This window comes from Thamnophis elegans, chromosome 16 (genome assembly GCF_009769535.1).
Source record: "Thamnophis elegans isolate rThaEle1 chromosome 16, rThaEle1.pri, whole genome shotgun sequence".
Classification (NCBI taxonomy): domain Eukaryota; kingdom Metazoa; phylum Chordata; class Lepidosauria; order Squamata; family Colubridae; genus Thamnophis; species Thamnophis elegans.
In genome coordinates this window covers 18332787-18351751 of record NC_045556.1, presented here as the reverse complement: position 1 = coordinate 18351751, position 18965 = coordinate 18332787, and the positions used below count along the sequence as shown (strand labels likewise).

At 44.2% G+C, this 18965-nt stretch overlaps 1 protein-coding gene across 1 annotated transcript in view; it reads right to left on the bottom strand.

Annotated features, from left to right (window-relative positions):
* Window positions 1–17832, bottom strand: part of ANKDD1A (ankyrin repeat and death domain containing 1A) — a 43003-nt gene extending 25171 nt beyond the window's left edge. The window contains exons 1-6 of the mRNA XM_032233319.1: window positions 17799–17832; window positions 14540–14647; window positions 11997–12091; window positions 8022–8125; window positions 6122–6221; window positions 4706–4804 (exon numbers count right to left, since the gene is read on the bottom strand). Coding sequence (XP_032089210.1) covers window positions 4706–4804; window positions 6122–6221; window positions 8022–8125; window positions 11997–12091; window positions 14540–14647; window positions 17799–17832 — 540 coding nt within the window. The remainder of the gene's footprint in view (window positions 1–4705; window positions 4805–6121; window positions 6222–8021; window positions 8126–11996; window positions 12092–14539; window positions 14648–17798) is intronic.
* Between the last annotated feature and the right edge of the window lie 1133 nt (window positions 17833–18965).

Here is an 18965-nt window from a genome sequence, read left to right as displayed (position 1 = left end):
ACATTATAGTAGAACTCCCAGAAGAAGCTCTCGGGGAAGAAATAACATCACCACCACTAGAACCAGTTATCACTGAACCAACTGATGAACTAACTCAAAAACAAAAAGAATTGAAGGATAAGATCATGGAGCATTTTCTGCTTAATGAGGAAAGGCAATGTTTACCATCACTAAAAACTATGCCTAAGAAAATTTTGGCCCCTATCATGAAAATGGTTAATGCAGTGTTTTCAACAATTGAACAGGGATCCATCTTGGAAACAAACCAGTTAATGTACAGCGCAGCTGTAATAGTCACTAATGAACTAGGCATTAAAATTAAAGTACCTAGTCACACAACAGAAAAAGCATCAAAGCCAAAGTGGAAAATCCATTTAGAACAAAAAATCAAAAAATTAAGGGCAGATGCTAGTAACTTAAAGAACATGCATGAGCAACGGCTTAAAAACAACAAAATCATAGATCGGCTAATCAGAAGATATAGATTGGATACAAGAAACATCAATGAAGCTGTAGAGATTGTAAAACAGCAGATAACAGCAACAGCTAGAAAAATTGAAAGATATGAGGCATGAATCATCCAATATAAACAAAATCAGCAATTTCGATCAGACCAACGGCGTTTTTATCAAAGTCTTAATGTGAATGGAGACACCAAAAGTGAAAAACCAGAAAAGCAGGCCACAGTTGAATTCTGGAAAGAATTGTGAGAAAATGCAAAGGATTACAACAAGAAAGCAAAGTGGATACATGACTTTGAGAAAAGCATTGGCAACAAACAAATGCAAGTATTAGAAATAACAACTGAGATGGTCAAAAATCGAGTTAAAAAGGTAAAGAATTGGACATCACCTGGAAAGGACCAATTACATGGTTTCTGGTTCAAATATCTGACCAGTTTACATGCAATATTGGCCAGGCAACTGAATGAAATTTTACAAAAGGGCCAAATTGATGAATGGTTGACAACTGGAAAAACATACTTGATTCAGAAAGATGCAACTAAAGGAACAACACCTGAAAACTACAGACCAATAACATGCTTGCCAACAACCTTCAAATTACTCACAGGCATTATTGCAGATAACATGATGGATTATTTGGAAACAAACAACATCTTGCCAGTAGAGCAAAAAGGCAACAAAAGAAGGAGCAGGGGCACAAAAGATCAGCTTCTAATTGATAAAATGATATTAGAAAATTGTAAGAACAGAAAAACGAACTTGAATATGGTCTGGATTGATTACAAAAAGGCATTTGACTCACTGCCACATAGTTGGATCATAAAATGCTTAGAAACAACTGGCATTAGCAAAAATATTACATCCTTTACTGAAAAGGCGATGAAACAATGGAGAACTGAGTTGGCAGTAGGGAATGAGATCTACGGAATGGTTAATATCAAGCAAAGAATTTTCCAGGGTGATTCACTTTCACCTCTTCTCTTCATCATCGCAATGATCCCACTATCAGTAATCTTAAAAAAAATGAAATTAGGCTACCAAACAGCCAAAGAAGCTGAAAAAATTTCGCATTTACTATATATGGATGATTTGAAACTCTATGGAAAGTCAGAAATAGAAATCCAATCATTGACAAACACAGTCCGAGTATTCAGCATCGATATTTCAATGCAGTTTGGCATGGAAAAATGCGCCACTGTATCCATAAAAAGGGGCAAAATCACTGCATGTGAGGGAATTGAAATGCCCAATGGCCAATTAATTAAATGCAAAGAAAATGAAGCCTACAAATACTTAGGCATTCTGCAGTTGGATAACATCAAGCATGGAGAAGTAAAAACTATTGTCAGGCGAGAGTACACCAACAGAGTTAGGAAAATTTTGAAATCTAAATTGAATGGTGGAAATACAATCAAGGCCATAAATACCTGGGCAATACCAGTTATAAGATACACAGCTGGTATAGTTAACTGGACACAAGCTGATTTGGACCTTTTGGACCGAAAAACCAGGAAACCAATGACAATGCACTACAGTTTACATCCACGTGGTGATACTGATAGACTATATATATCTGCCCCGAAAATCAGGTGGCAGAGGATTATTACAAGTGAAGCAAACAGTTGAAGAAGAAAAACATGCACTGGCTGATTATTTAAAAGAAAGTCAAGAACATCTATTAATCGAAGTAAAGAACAAAAATCTACTGAAGGCCCAACAGACGAAACAAGAATACAGAAAAGATGTGATAAAATCAAGAATGGAGAGTTGGCAGAACAAAGCACTGCATGGCCAATTTCTGGAAAAAATAAAAGATAAAGTGGACAGTGAACAAACTTGGTTATGGTTAACAACAGGTACATTAAAGAAAGAAACAGAATCACTAATCCTGGCTGCGCAAGAACAAGCTATCTGCACAAATGCCATTAAGGCCAAAATCGAAAAATCCTCTGATGATGCCAAATGCAGACTTTGCAAAGAAGCTGATGAAACTGTTGATCACATACTCAGCTGCTGTAAAAAAATCACGCAGACTGATTATAAATTGCGGCACAATTCAGTAGCACAAATGATCCATTGGAATTTGTGCAAAAATTATAATATTAAAACAGCAACAAACTGGTGGGAACATCAGCCTGAAAAAGTCACCAAAAATCAGATGGTCAAGATCTTGTGGGATTTCCGTATACAAACCGACAAAATACTGGCGCATAATACACCAGACATCACACTGGTTGAGAAAAACAAGGTCACAATCATAGACATCGCAATACCAGGTGATAGCAGGGTCGCTGAGAAGGAAGATGAAAAAATCGCAAAATACCAGGACTTAAAAATCGAAATTCAACGACTATGGCACAAACCAGCAGTGGTAATTCCAGTCGTAATTGGCACATTGGGTGCTATTCCAAAAGCACTGGAATTACATTTAAAACAGTTAAAAATTGACAAAATCACCATCAGTCAAATGCAAAAAGCCACACTGCTTGGATCTGCACGCATATTACGAAAATACATTACGACGTCCTAGGCCCCTGGGTGGGGCCCGACTAGTAACCAATGCCAAATCTGGCCGCTGTGATACAATTGTATAATAATAATAATGGCAGTACTGATAATGAGAATAAATTAAAGAGATTAAAAAAATAGAATTAGGGGGAATATAGTTGTACATGATTTTGTATAACATCTAAAGTGAATTTTAGAGGTTAAGATTCGATTTTGAAAAAGGATGATATTAGATATGCCTAAGAATAGTGTTATGATTATTAGGATGTAGTAAATATTAATTTTATATAATAATACTAGAATAGGACTATTATAAGGATGCAATAAATATTGATTAATTGAAAAATGAAGGAATATTAATGTATATAACAACATTAGACTATACTTGTTAGATTAATGTAGTAATTTTTATTTGCATTAATATTGGTTTTGTACCAAAATGAACGATGCTCAGATTTCAACCCTGAGCTACAAATATTTTCTTTTATTAAATCAAGGAAGAGGAAGGGAGTGTTTCAAGTTTCTTTTTCGTGCCTTTTCCCAAACTGAGTTCTTTTTATTTTTCACTTAACAGTTCTCAAATACTTTTATTAAGACCGTCTTTATGTTCCATTATGGCAGTAATGCTAAATCCCCAAAAGGGCCATTTGATTTTATACATTTCTGTTTTTCATGGTTGTGAAACCCAAGAGGGCAGTATGGCTGCATCTCGCTGAATTGGACACCCAGTTATGAAGCCACTGCCATATTCCCGAGGGAAGTTGTGTATATAATTACGTGGCCTGTGTGTACAGGGAGTCCTCCACTTGCAACAATTCATTTAGTGACTGTTCTAAGTTACAACGGCACTGGGAAAAGTTGACTTGTGACCATTTTTCACCCTTATGACCGTCCCCATGGTCACATGATTTGCATTCGGATGCTTGACCACTGACTCACATTTATGGCAGTTGCAGTGCCCCATGTCATGCGATCCCCTTGTGTGCCCTTCCCGACGAGCAAAGTCAATGGGGGAAGCCAGATTCACTTAACAACCGTGTGCCTAATTTAACAACTGCAGGGATTCGCTTAACAAACATGGCAGGAAAAGTTGCAACTCATTTAACAAATGTTTCACATAAGTTGTAACATGGCACTTAACAAATTTTTCATTTGCCAGCATCAACTCTGGGCTCAATTGTGGTCGTAAGTTGAGGACTGCCATATACGTTTGCTTCTCCTTCGTCATGTTCTCTTCAGACGCTAAATCAAACAATAATTATAGCAGGGATTTCTATTGAATGGAGCTCACAAAGAGGTGAAAACCAGGAATAATTCTCTTCCTAGAACGTGTGAACCTGGACTTGGCTCAAACTCTGAATGATTGTTTGATTTGTTTGTCTCTAATGGTACCTCAATCAGCCCTCCTGAAGGTTTCATTGTTGACGTGACTTGTTTAAACACCAGCAAACAGAGCTATACACGTCTATTTACAAAATTTATTTGCCTTCTATCACACCAAGCCTCTCCAGGAGGCATACAACAAAGCAAGACCTTCTCTAAACTTTATAATTCAATAAAACTGGCTGCAGCTAACACAGATATAACCACAGTTCCTTACTTATATTGTTCTGGCTGTTAAAGTTTAAGCCACTCAAAGTCATTTGGAGATGGAGGGGTTCTATAGTAAATAAGGCAAGTAAATGTTGGCAGGTAGATCTTTGGCAAGACAATTCCCAACTCTTTTTGCAAACCTTGTCTTTGATGTTGTGAGAAGAGCCCAGGGCCAGGAGGAACTCCACTACCTCCACCTGCCCCTTCTCTGCAGCCAGGTGAAGGGCTGTCCTGCCCATCTTCAAGGAGAGAAAGAGAGAGAGAAAAAGAGGGAGGGGGGAGGAAGAGATAAACCAGACTGTGATAATTGCTTATACAGATAGTCCTTGCCGTATGACCACAATTGAGCCCAACATTTATGTCGATACGTGAGACATTTGTTACTCTATCCTGCTCTACTGTACTCTACTCCAGTGTTTCTCAACCTTGGCAGCTTGAAGATGTCTGGACTTCAATTCCCAGAATTCCCCAGCCAGCGAATGCTGGCTGGGGAATTCTGGGAGTTGAAGTCCAGACATCTTCAAGTTGCCAAGGTTGAGAAACACTGCTCTACTCAGTGGTGGGTTGAAGGTGATACATCCCGGTACGGGCGTACTGGAGCCTGCCCAGAGCATCAGATACTGTTCCGGTACAGTGCTCCGGAGGGCCCACCCACCTGCCCGAGCTCCTTGCCGGTCTTTTAAGTCTTCAGCGCATGTGCATGGCATGTACAGCACCTGCACGACACTCCACTGAGCAGCTGGAGCATCACGGAGGCACTAAGATGAATGTGCGCGCTGTGTGTGGGTGCACACATCCATTTGGACATCGCCAGGCCCATTCCAACTGTATTGGTTGGAACAGAATCCAGAACCCACCACTGACTCGACTCGACTCTACTCAACTCTACTCTACTCTACTCTACTCTACTCTACTCTACTCTACTCTACTCTACTCTACTCTACTCTACTCTACTCTATTCTATAGTATAAAATGAAACAGTCTATGGAAGGAGATCTTTTTGGTCTGATGGAGCCATCTGGAATTTTGAGAGTGCTCTCAGAAATTGACTGCCAAGGAAGACATAACCAGTTACAAAGTTGGAAGTCAGCAGAAATATCCATCTGGTTCTATATTGTAACCTCCGAACTCCTTAGAGCATGAGGTCTACACCAGTGATTCTCAACCTTCCTAATGCCGCGACGCTTTAATACAGTTCCTCATGTTGTGGTGATAAAATTATTTCATGTTTTGTGTATTTTTTCAAAAATATGTGTTTTTCGATGGTCTTAGATGACCCCTGTGAAAGGGTCATTTGACCCCCAAAGGGGTCCCGACACACAGGTTGAGAACCATTGGTCTACACAATCCCTATTTTACAATTAAATCCTGGTGTGATAAGGTGTCAGATTGGGCAAGAAATCTGTCAGGGGGCCAAGAAGAATCTATGGATACATTAGAACCTACTGGCTCCATGTTGGGGATCCCAGAACAAAATGATGGCCTAATGGGATCTATCAGCCTTCCCAATTCATCAAAGTGGGGAAAGGGAGTCTACACACAGCCTAAAGGTTTACCTTATCTTTCTTATCCAGCCTCACATCTTCCAGATCTTCCACGATGAACTTCATCACCCTGAGATGACCCCTTTGGGCAGCACAGTGTAGGAGGTTGTGACTATTCTGAAAAACATAAGGATGAGGGATTCAAGGTGTAGAAGAATAAATCAGCCACCTGTCCCATCTTGGTCTTTAGGTCTCCGATAATACCACTGTTCAAAGCTGGGACCCCTAAGCAGGAATGTCCTAGGGGAAGGTCATAAAAGTCAAGGTGGAGCAGGGTCTCCAACTTTGGCAACTTCAAGACTTGTGGACTTCAACTCCCAGAGTTCCTCAGCCACAAGTCTTAAAGTTGCCAAGGTTGGAGACCCCTGAGATGGAGGATAGGATTGTAAGGTTGAGGCCCCGCCCATTTGGAATGCTGGTAAAAAGCGGGTGGGGCTTCAATCATGCAATTGGAGCAGACATTTTAACTTTTTAAAAAATCACTCTGTCCCTCACCCCCATTTGTGCCACTGCCTCTAGGATCAGTTGCACCCCTAACTTTATGGTTTTGTCTTAAAATAAGGGGAAGGTCGAGAAATATTTTCCAAGATTGAGTTTTCGGATGTGGGCATCGTGTATGAAGAAAGCAGCTGTCCATTTTTTGAAAAAATTGGTTCCTCCCCCTCCCCTGTGAAATTTCACTGCCTGTTGCCAAGCAAATGAAAAGCTGTCATGAAAGAAGCATTTTCTTTCTATGCTTTGCAACTGTCAGCTCATGTTTTATTCCTTCTGAGTTAGTAATGATTAAAACATGTGCAGGGTTGCATCGCTGGTTCCATGCAGTATTTGGGATGAAAACAATTCCAGGCTTTTCCCCTTAAGCAAACACTGCTGACGTGTGTGTCTTGAATGCCCCAGCCCACAAATCTTCTTCCCTGAAACTACTTTTAGAGTAATTTCCTCGTATTTCAGCTGGGTGTTGTCTCAAAGCTATTTGAACCAACTCAATCCATCTCCTACTGCTCTCTTTCACTCCTAATGCAGATCCATTTGGGCCCCACCCTAGTTGTGTTCAAAAAAGCTCTGAAAACTTGGCTCTTTTCCCAGATCTTTAGTTGAGTTTATGTTTGAGTTTGATTGTCTTTAATAGCTATTTTCCTTCTGGCATATTTTGGGTATGGTTATTTTTATTTTATGCTAGCCAGAGAGGTATGGAGGAGATGGGTGGCTTTCTACACTTCTCCATAAATATACTGTGTGAGCAGCCACTATTTCTTTAATAGACCTGGCTATATGTGTTGCACGGACAAAGCATGGTGTTTTCACAGTCAGAAGACCCAATATATATATATATATACATATACATATACATATACATATACATATACATATACATATACATATACATATACATATACATATACATATACATATACATATACATATACATATACATATACATATACATATACATATACATATACATATACATATACATATACATATACATATACATATACATATACATATACATATACATATACATATATATATATATATATATATATATATATATATATATATATATATATCATTGTGTCCATACAATACTTGTTTCACCCTCTCATAATGTCATAATCATGCTCAGGGGTGAGTTTCCATTTTTTTTACTACCGGTTCACTCGGGCGCATGCACAGAAGTGTCCGGGTGGTCGGGCGGAACCTCCCGCCGCCACTACTACCAGTTTGCCCGATCGGGCCGAATTGGCAGAAACCCACCTCTGGTCATGTTGCATGGAAGTGTGCTAAGAAGGGAATTTGCATCCCGATGTCGGATTGCCTTCGTTGGTTATCCCTGTTCTTGCATTCACTTCTTCCTATGGAGCCCAAGTATGTCCTCAAGAGGAGGCCCCCGAGCCAGAAAAAAACCTACCCTACCTTATTTACAGAGTTGGTTTTAGCACCGGCATTGACCAGGATCTGAAGGACACGTAAATGACCGAACCAAGCAGACAGAAGAAGCGCGCTCATCCCAAACTGGAAAACAGGAAGACGAGAAAAGGAAAATTAGAACATAGAATCATAGGGCTGGAAGGGACCTCAAACATCTTCTAATCCAGGGGTGTCAAACTCGATTTCATTGAGGGCCACATCGAGGTTGTGTTTGACCTTGAGGGGCCAGGGTGGGCATGGCTAACTCAACATCACTCATGTCATGGGCGCCTGTGATGGCCTGATAGGTCCTAGGCTCGGTTTCGACTGTGACGCCCTCCTGCAATCCTCTGTCAGCAAAAATGGAGCTTGGGAGGGCTCCGTTTACACTGGCAGAGTCCCTGCAGGCTGGTCCTTTGCTGTTTCCAGTGTGTCCCTGCAGGCCAGATCTAAGCACCCCTGGGCTGGATCCGGCCCCTGGGCCTTGAGTTTGACTCTCCTGTTCTAATCCAACGCCCTGCTCAAGGCAGCAGACCTTATACCATCCTGGTGAAATGGTTGTTCTTTCTATTTTTGAACACCTCCAGTGATGGAGCAGCACCCACAGCTTCTGGAGGCAACCCGTTCCACTGATTAATTGTTCTGACTGTCAGGAATTTTCTCCTTTGTCCCAGAATGGATCTTTCTTTAATAAGCTTCTACCTGTTACTTCTTGTCCTGCCCACTGGTGCTTTGGAGAATAGGTGACCTCGGTGGTGGGTTCCAGATCCCGTTCCAACCGGTACGGTTGGAATGGGCCTGGCATTGCCCACATGGATGCGCATGTGTCATACCAGCCAGCGACGCCTCCGCAAGCCTCCGCGATGCTCCAGCTGCTCGGCGGAGTGTCGCGCAGGCGCTGTGCGCACCATGCATGTGTGTGGAAACGCTGAAGGATTTAAAGACAGGTAAGGAGCGTGGGCGGGCAGGCGGGCCCTCCGGAGCATTGTACCGGAATGGTACTCAGTGCTCTGGGCAGGCTCCGGTACGCCCATACCGGGGCGTACCGCCTGCAATCCACCACTGGGTGACCTCCCTCTTCTCTGTGACAGCCCCTCAAGCACTGGAAAACGGTTATCCTGTCGCCCCTAATCTTTCTCTTCAATAGGCTAGACACACCTAGCTCCCTCAACTATTTATCATTCGATTTAAACTTCAGATCCCATACAATCTTGGCTGCTTTTCAGCAACAAAGCTTTATCCTTGGCCAAAGAAGCAGAAAGTCGAATGATCTTGATTTCCAGAGAAACTTACAGTGTTAAAGGAATGCAAATGATCAGATAATCCTATTTTCCTCCACACCCAAAAAGGCAATAAAACAAACTTTGGAATCAAAGAGCATGAAAACTAGAGGACAGTTCTGGCAGGTTTTTTTACAAAAAGGATTGCTTCAAAATAGACATTACTTTAAAAATGTAACCTCCCATGCACTGTTAAATGTACTCTCCTAGCTTCTCAAACACAGAAAAGTGTTTGAGAAGCTAGAAAAATTCTCTGACTTTAAATGACATTTAAATAAAATAAATGTTTAATTTCCCCGCCCCCTCATTTTTTTCAGTGTGTACATCCTGCTTTCTTTGCTGTCCTGTCTCACACTCGATGTTCATTGGAGTGAAAAGGTAAAGGTTCCCCTCGCACATATGTACTAGTCGTTCCCGACTCTAGGGGGTGGCGCTCATCTCTATTTCAAAGCCGAAGAGCCAACTCTGTCCGAAGATGTCTCCATGGTCATGTGGCCAGCATGACTCAATGCCGAAGGTGCACAGAACACTGTTACCTTCCCACCAAAGGTGGCCCCTATTTTTCTACTTGCATTTTGATGTGCTTTCGAACTGCTAGATTGGCAGAAGCTGGGACAAGTAATGGGAGATCACTCCGTTATGCAGTGCTAGGGATTCAAACCGCTGAACTGCCAACCTTTCTGATTGACAATCTCAGCATCCTAGCCACTGAGACACCATGTCCCTCTCATTGGAGTGAAAGCAAGGTGCTAAATATTTCCAGACTCATTTGGCAGAAATTTTGATTACAACAAATCAATGCTCTTTGGGAAAAGACAATTTAATCCAATCTGATGCCCTGCCTGGGAAACTCTATAATGCAGCAGCAAGTTATGAAAGATGAAAGAGGGGGAAAACAGTCCACTGGGGAAGAGTCTATTCCAAAGATGCTTTTCCCAAAAGGCAACAGGACTTTCTTAGTTTTTTTTTCTTTTTTTCTTTTCCTTTGAAAACATTTCTCTTCTCCTCCAAGAAGCTTCTTCAGTTCTAATTGACTGGTGGGGAATAGTGGGGAATTGTTTTCAAAGTAAAACCAAAACAAAAAAACAAAAAAAACCTTTGCCTTTGGAACAACTATGACTGGGATTATTGCGAATCTCCATAAATGGAAATAGTCTACTGTTCTATCTGAATGGTCCAAAGTTCTGTGAAGAATCTCGTTCCCTCCCCCCAAATAAAGACCCTTCAGGACCCCGATTAAAGATGTGCAGTTCAACTACATGCGGACCAAGACATCTGGACAGGAATATAATGACATTGAGTCATGGTGGCGCGGTGGTTAACATGCAGTACTGCAGGCTACTTCTGCTGCCTGCCGGCTATCTGCAAATTGGTACTTCAAATCTCACCAGGCTCAAGATTGACTCAGCCTTCCATCCTTCCGAGGTGGGTAAAATGAGGACCCAGATTGTTGGGGGCAAGACTCTGTAAACCGGTTAGAGAGGGCTGTAGAGCACTGTGAAGCAGGATGTACTCTAAGTGTAAGTGCTATTGCTATCTTCCTTCCTTCCTTCCTTCCTTCCCTCCCTCCCTCCCTCCCTCCCTCCCTCCCTCCCTCCCAGTGGTTAGAATGCAATATTGCAAGCTAGCTTTGCCCACCGCCAGGAGTTTGAGCCTGACAAGCTTAAGGTTGACTTAGCCTTCCATCCTTCCGAGGTAGGTAAAATGAGGACCCGGATTGTTGGGGGCAAGACTCTGTAAACCTGTTAGAGAGGGCTGTAGAGCACTGTGAAGCAGGATGTACTCTAAGTGTAAGTGCTATTGCTATCTTCCTTCCTTCCTTCCTTCCTTCCCTCCCTCCCTCCCTCCCTCCCTCCCTCCCTCCCTCCCAGTGGTTAGAATGCAATATTGCAAGCTAGCTTTGCCCACCGCCAGGAGTTTGAGCCTGACAAGCTTAAGGTTGACTTAGCCTTCCATCCTTCCGAGGTGGGTAAAATGAGGACCCGGATTGTTGGGGGCAAGACTCTGTAAACCTGTTAGAGAGGGCTGTAGAGCACTGTGAAGCAGGATGTACTCTAAGTGTAAGTGCTATTGCTATCTTCCTTCCTTCCTTCCTTCCCTCCCTCCCTCCCAGTGGTTAGAATGCAATATTGCAAGCTAGCTTTGCCCACCGCCAGGAGTTTGAGACTGACAAGCTTAAGGTTGACTCAGCCTTCCATCCTTCCGAGATGGGTAAAATGAGGACCCGGATTGTTGGGAGCAAGAGGCTGACTCTGTAAACCGCTTAGAGAGGGTTGTAGAGCACTGTGAAGCAGGATGTGCTTTAAGTCTAAGTGCTATTGCTATCTCCCTCCCTCCCTCCCTCCCTCCCTCCTCCCAGTGGTTAGAATGTAATATTGCAATCTAGCTCTGCCCATTGCCAGGAGTTCTATCCTGACCAACCTTCTGAGGTGGGTAAAATGAGTACCCAGATTGTTGGGGGCAAGAGGCTGACTCTGTAAACCGCTGAGAGAGGGCTGTAAAGCACTATAAAGCGTTATATGTCTAAGTGCTATTGCGTGTTGCTGTCGAATAAAGGATGCAAAGTACACAACATGCATCATTTTTCCCTCTATGGCTGCTGTGGATATGGGCTAGTGTGTTATATACAGACCTCGCCCTCCAAATAAAGAGATGTTATGTTCAAGCTAGTAAACAAAGCATGGAGAAAAGCTCACACTGTCTTCATCATTCACGCCGGCCTCGTGTTCCAGGAGGAGGCGGACTGCCTGTTCATGGCCAGCTCCTGCAGCCCAGTGGAGAGCAGTCCTGTCTAGCTGGAAAGAAAGAGAAATTAAGCAGGAGAGGAGGAAAAAAGAGAGCAATTTTGTTCCCCTTGCTTGTCTCTGCCAAGGTCTAAAGTCAACTGCATTCTTTTCTTCATTAGCTTAGTCTTTCAATCAAGAGACACACTCCCAAGGAGCAAGCTAAAAGCGACTGCCTGAGCCTGGATCACCACGTGGTGACTTTGCCAATGCCAAATATCCATGGAGATTCTCAGCCATCCAGGTCATGGTTGTCCCAAAGGTGCTTTATCAAAAGATAACTGGACTTTGTTTTTCCTTGAAGAAGTTTCCCGAGAACTGAAGAAGCTTCTTGGATGAGAAGCAAAATGTCTTCAAGGGAAAACAAAGTCTGCTAATCTGCTAACTACAGCTAGAATAGCATTTGCCCAATGCTGGAAACAAAATAATACCCACTGGGACGAATTAGTGATAAAAAAACTTTGGATTGTGCAGAGATGGACAAATTATCACTGAAATTAAAATATAAAGAAGAGTCGGAATATTATGAAATTTGGAACAATTGGTATAAATGGCTGCAAAACAAGAATAAAATTCATTAAGCCAAAAAACTATATATAAATATATATAGAACTGTGTATAAAGGTGTGTAAATATAGAAGCGAAATATTATATACATGTACAGGTATGATGTCATAACAATGTTGATGTAATCACTGTAAGGTGTTGTAGAAGGGAAAAAATAATAAAAAAATCTGCTAAAAAAAGAAAAGAAAAAGCATCTTGTGGGACTTGCCAGTGGCAGTTCCCTCTCCCAGTCTCTGCTCCTATCCAACTAAGACAAATTAGAAACACTCAGTAGTAAGACTGGTGGATCTGAAAGAGCAGAGCCTTACAAAGGCAGGAACCTGATGGAAACTTCTGAGCGATATCTATATTTGGGTTGTCTTTTGTTAGGGGCAGTATATCATCATCATTTAATGACCCCATAATCCTTTGCGGGGTGGAATCTGGGCAACTGAATGGAGCTAGCAGAGCATTTAATGGCCAGATGCCCTTCCTGTTGCCAATATGGAGCTTAGTTCAGCAAATATATTCTCATTGTGCCCAGAAAGAGAAATATCTGCCTCTACCTAGGATCGAACTCAGAGGCTCCTGATTGTGAGATGAGAGCTCCACCTCTAGACCAGTGTTTTTCAACCACTGTGCCGTGGCACACTAGTGTGCCGTGCATAGTGTAAGGTGTGCCGTGGGAAAATTACTTTATATATAGTCAATATAGGCACAGAGTTAAATTTTTTTAACATTTTCTAATGGTGGTGTGCCTCGTGATTTTTTTCATGAAAAAAGTGTGCCTTTGCACAAAAAAGGTTGAAAAACACTGCTCTAGACCACCAAACCACTCTGCTGTTAGGGACAGTATATGGACTGTAAATCTGTGCATGACCACTAGGTAGTAGTAGTGAGATGCAGATCATATCTCTTGGCTCCCACCTAGTGGCTGATCAGTTATCTGCAATTCTGAGATGAAAACCCTGATCTTGTAAGTCCACGGGAAGAAATTTTTACAACCACATTCCACTTGTTTGTGGGTAGGACTGTTTTGGAAAGGAAAAGGGACACCTTGTGTCTTCTTCAAGCTACAGAGCTACCTTCCTTATTATTTCCTGGATCTAGCATTGGTTACCAGATCCTGCTGCTTTATTAATTATCAATTAACCAGTGGAACAGCTTGCCCTTCAGAAGTTGTGGGTGCTTCATCACTGCAAGTTTTTAAGAAGATAGATGGACAGCCATCTGTCTGAAATGGTATAGGGTCTCCTGCTTGAGCAGGGGGCTGGACTAGGAGACCTCCAAGGTCCCTTCCAGCTCTATCCTGATTGATTAAAACATTTGTGATAAGAGACCAGCAATCTCTCAATAGAATTTGTCACCTCTGTTTATTTTCCCTGTCTCTCTTTCATGCCATCCCCATTTGCCAAAGAGCATTCCACAAGTAACACAAAGCATCACACTTTGGGATTTAAATTTTCAAAAACAGGGACACGGAGAGAGGTACAAATCTTTGCCAAATAACCCCATTCTGTAGCTCCCACATGGGACGTGGTGACTCAGTGGCTATGACGCTAATCTTGTCAATCAGAAAAGTCAGCAGTTCGGCGGTTCGAACCCCTAGCGCCGCGTAATGGAGTGAGCTCCCATTACTTGTCCCAGCATCTGCCAACCTAGCAGTTCGAAAGCACGTAAAAAATGCAAGTAGAAAAAATAGGAACCACCTTTGGTGGGAAGGTAACAGCATTGCGTGTGCCTTTGACATTTAGTCATGCCAGCCATGTGACCATGGAGATGTCTTCGGACAGCGCTGGCTCTTTGGCTTTGAAATGGAGATGAGCATCGCCCCCTAGAGTTGGGAACGACTAGCACATATGTGCGAGGGGAACCTTTACCTTTTATAGCTCCCAAACCCAGTTAAATACCTACATTATTCTTAGCTTTGACGTCAACCCCTCTCTTGATCAGCTCGATCATGTTCGCTGTGTCGTTTCGTTTGGCTGCATCATGGAACATCTTTTCCGAAAGGAGCACTGGAGAGAAGGAAAAGGCTTTTTAAAGATTGTTAAAATTATAAAATGAAAATTCCGGGCAGGGTGGGGATGGGGCGGTGTATGCAGAGTAGAGGGTCAGCACAGATCCCTTTCCATCTTAATTCATAAATACCACCTTATTTAGCAATAGTAATCCTGGTCTCAGTTGTAGGAATAAAAGTCCAGGACTACCCAGGTTGGTGTTTCCTTTCCTGCTTTCAGAGGAGGGGAGGTTGCAGCATAAAAAGGAAAAATTTAAGTAAATTACAAAAGTGTTCTGACCTAGGCTTCCCCCAAAAACCAGGAGGAAGATTCCTGGTCCCCCCCCCCCAAAGAATCCCTTTTATTAAACGAATGTGAATTCCTCTCCTTCACATTCAGCATAGGCCTGGTGAACAGTCTTTCAAAGGTGAATATATGAACACAGATCTTATCTGGTTTGGAAAGCTGCCCTGTAAATGAGGTGCTGTGCAAGGAAAGACTTAGCACAGAATCTCTGAGATTCACGGACAGATCTTCACACTCCTGAAACGAATCTAATGACCGAACGAATGAATTGTTTCCTGCGAAAGCCCACTCCCCTTTCGCTCCTCTTTTATTTCCTATGGGAGGGGCCATTCACCGTCCACCTGCGGCTTTACTCCCAAGTTGACCCTGATTTCTGAGTTGTTCTTTTCTTCTGATAGCACTACGCATGCGCATACTGGGAACAGGCTCCAGCTGTTCCTCTGCCTCACTGCTGTCTAGCTCTGAAGGCAGCTGAGAACCTCCAGACGGCCTTGGCCTCATCTCTGCCTCCGACACAGAGCCCTCATCTGAGCCTTCTCCAGCCTCCAGGACCGGCCCATGTTCCTCCCCAACCTTCTCCTTGTCCGAATCTGATGCCAGCTCTGCTGGCCACTGGTGAGCCACAACAAAAAGCTCTCCCATAACTTATTTTTTTTCTCTTTATGCCACAACGGTCTACCTCAGAAACACTCCCACAAAGATCACCTCCTTCTATTGTTCCACTTCATGTCAAAAGGGACACAAAGCATGATCAGGAAATAAATGCAGAAATACAACCTACTATGTCAATTCTCCCCCTTTCTAGGTAGTAATTTCTGGAGAAAGAACTGTTTACATGACTCATTGTTGAGTGCAATCTAACAACACTATAATAAATCACATTAAGAGGCGTACAAATGGACTGTGTGTTTCTTTGTTTTGTTGTGACTTTCTAGTCTAGGCCACCAGCCTGCCATTGTAAGTCAGTCAGAGACACTTTGAATAGTGAGGCGGTTGGCCTACAGGTAGTTCCCGACTTACGACCACAACTGGCCCCCCAATTTTTGTTTGCTAAGCAAGACAGCTGTTCAGTGAGTTTCCCCCGTTTTAGGACCGTTCTTGCCAAAGCTCTTAAGTGAATCACTGCAGTCATGAAGTTAGTCCTACGGTTGTTAAGTGAATCTGGCTTTGCTGGTAGAAGGTTGCAAAAACAGATCACGTGACCCTGGAACACTGCAACCGTCATAAATACGAGTCAGTTGCCAAGCATCTGAATTTTGATCACGTGACCATGGGAATACTGCAATGGTCGTAAGTGTGGGAAACAGTCACTTTTTAAAGTGCTGCTGCGACCTCATAAGCCGAGGACTACCCGTGTAAGTGTAATAATGTAACATAATAAATAAATAAAATCCGAAAGATTCTTGTATGATCAGGATATAAATCTACACCAACCCCACTTCCTTTTCTGCCCCCCCTCCCTAAAGCAACAGCAACCAGAACCACTAGAATCACTCCTCTGGTGAGACTGGCAGTCATATCAAATAAGAAAGTGAGAAAGAGACAGAGACAGAAAGAGACAGACAGACAGAGAGAGAGATATGAGAGAGAGAGAGAGAGAGAGAGAGAGAGAGAGAGAGAGAGAGAGAGAGAGAGAGAGAGAGAGAGATGACACACACACACACACACACACACACACAGATGAGAGATGAGAGAGGGAGGGAGACAGAGAAAGAGAGATAAATGAGGGCGGGAGACACACACACACAGACAGACACATACAGAGATGAGAGAGAGAGAGAGAGAGAGAGAGACAGAGATACACAGAGAGAGAGAGACAGAGAGAGAGATGAGGCAGAGACACAAACACACAGATGAGACAGAGACAGAGAGAGAGATGAGAGAGAGAGAGAGAGAGAGAGAGACAGACAGACAGACAGACAGACACACACACACACACAGATGAGAGGGGGACAGAGAGAGAGGGAGGAGACAGAGAGAGATGAAGACACACACACACATGCACAGAGAGACAGAGAGAGGAGACAGAGAGAGAAAGAGAGAGAGAGAGAGAGAGAGAGAGAGAGAGAGAGAGAGAGAGAGAGAGAGAGAGAGAGAGAGAGAGAAACTATATTTTAACTGATCTGATGGGTTTAGCTTGTCAGTTCAGCTCCTGCGATTTGAAAACGAAACATCTGGCTTAAAGTTTGCAAAACGGACAGTTTGTGCCTTACAGGACAAAAGGACAAACCATTAATTTCTGCCGCTAAACATTGCCAATGCGATTCCACCACCTCCCCGACCCCCGTGGCATAATTTTCTATCTGTTCAACGGCTTGATAAACAGGGTGGGGAGTTGGTGTGTGTGTGTGTGTGTGTGTAACCCCAAATACTAAAATTACCCAGCACCTTAGAAACCAAGGAGTTTCTGCCGACCCTTGCAGGATTTTGACCCTGAATGAAAGCCGGTTGGTGGCAACGACCCCTCCCCTTCCCCAGTCTTCCAACTGCTCCCCACCCCCACAATCTAAAGGTTGCGATTTTTGCTCCAGGAGTTGTGAGAGTTGGACTGATTCCCCCCGTCTTTTCACGGATTACAAGCAGGCTGGAGATCGCGCAGCGATGCTGGAACCCAGCAGGGATCTGGTCGCTGCTTCGGGCCACCCCCATTCCGTCCGGCTCCTGCCCCACCAACGCCCCTTGGAAGGGAGCCTTTCATAACCCTCCTCCTTTTCCTTCCCCAGCCCTTTAAGCGATGCCCCGCCAGGCTGATCTGGTCGCTCTCGGCTCCCGGCCTTCCGACCTGCACGCGCCCCGGGGCAGGGACCGTTTGCAGGGACCACCTTCCCCTTCCCCACGCGCGCCTCCCTCGCCCGATCCTCACGCGTGTCCTCCTCGGAAGCCAAGTCGTCCTCCATGCCCTCCGGCTAGCTCACCGCCCGAGCATCCCCGTCGTGCCCGGGGACGCCCCTTCGAGGCGGACGCGGCCGGAGCCGGGTTAGGCACGCGCTTGGGTCCGCCCGGGGTTGCGACTGCTGCTCCGTCCTCCTCCGTCCTTCCGTCCCCCGCCGGAGCCGGACTAAAAATAGCCTGTTTAAGCGTCGCTCAGAAAAAGAGAGGCGATTTGGGGGGGGGGGGGGGCGAACCTGCCTCGATCCGAAGACGAGGCTGCACGCGGCCGCGCTCCATGCGCGCTCCCAGGGCCGCGCCCGCGCCCGGGCGGCACCCGCCTTGCTCGACTGGGCGCCTTGTGGCCGCGCCCGAAGGACCCGACGGACGAGTAGAGAAGGGCAGGAAAGTGGAAACGGAGGAGACCTCCGGGGGCTGTTGGCGGGTCTCCCCCCCCCCCAATGCAGCAATTTCTTCCCCAAGTCTTCCCACAAATTAGATATAGTGCATGATATATTATTTCTTTCCCTTTCCCTTCCTGTTCCCCTTTCCCTCGGTTCCATCCCCCTCAACTATCCTTGCCTCTTTCCTTCATTTCCCTTCCCTTTTTCTTTCTCCTTCCCCTTTCATCCCTTTCCCCTCCCTTCCCCTAGCCTTTCCTCTTCCCCTTCTCTTCCCCTCCCTCTCCCTTCTCTTAACCTTTCCCTTTCCTCTTTCCTTCTTCTTCCCCTTCGTTCCATCTCCTTCCCTCCCCCTTCCTTTCCTTTCCCTTCCTAACCTTTCCCTTTCCTCTTTCCTTCCCCTTCGTTCCATCCCCTTCCCTTCCCCTATCCCTTCCCTTGCCTCTTCCTCTTCCCCTTCCCCTTCCTTTCCCTCCCTAACCTTTCCCTTTCCCCTTTCCTCTTTCCTTCCTCTTCATTCCATCCCCTTTCCTTCCCCTTCCCCTTGGTTCCCTTCCTCTATCCCTTCCCTTGCCTCTTCCTCTTCCCCTTCCCCTTGTCTTGATAAAGACCCAAGATCATGTTAACACCCAGAGGGCAGACACCGGCTTGTTTCCCCTCCCTCAGCTTTGAACTGAACCCTGCACGGGTTGATTTTGGAACCGGAAAGAATGAAGGAAAAGGTCTCTCCATTGAAAGTTGCAGGGAGAATATCTTTAGGC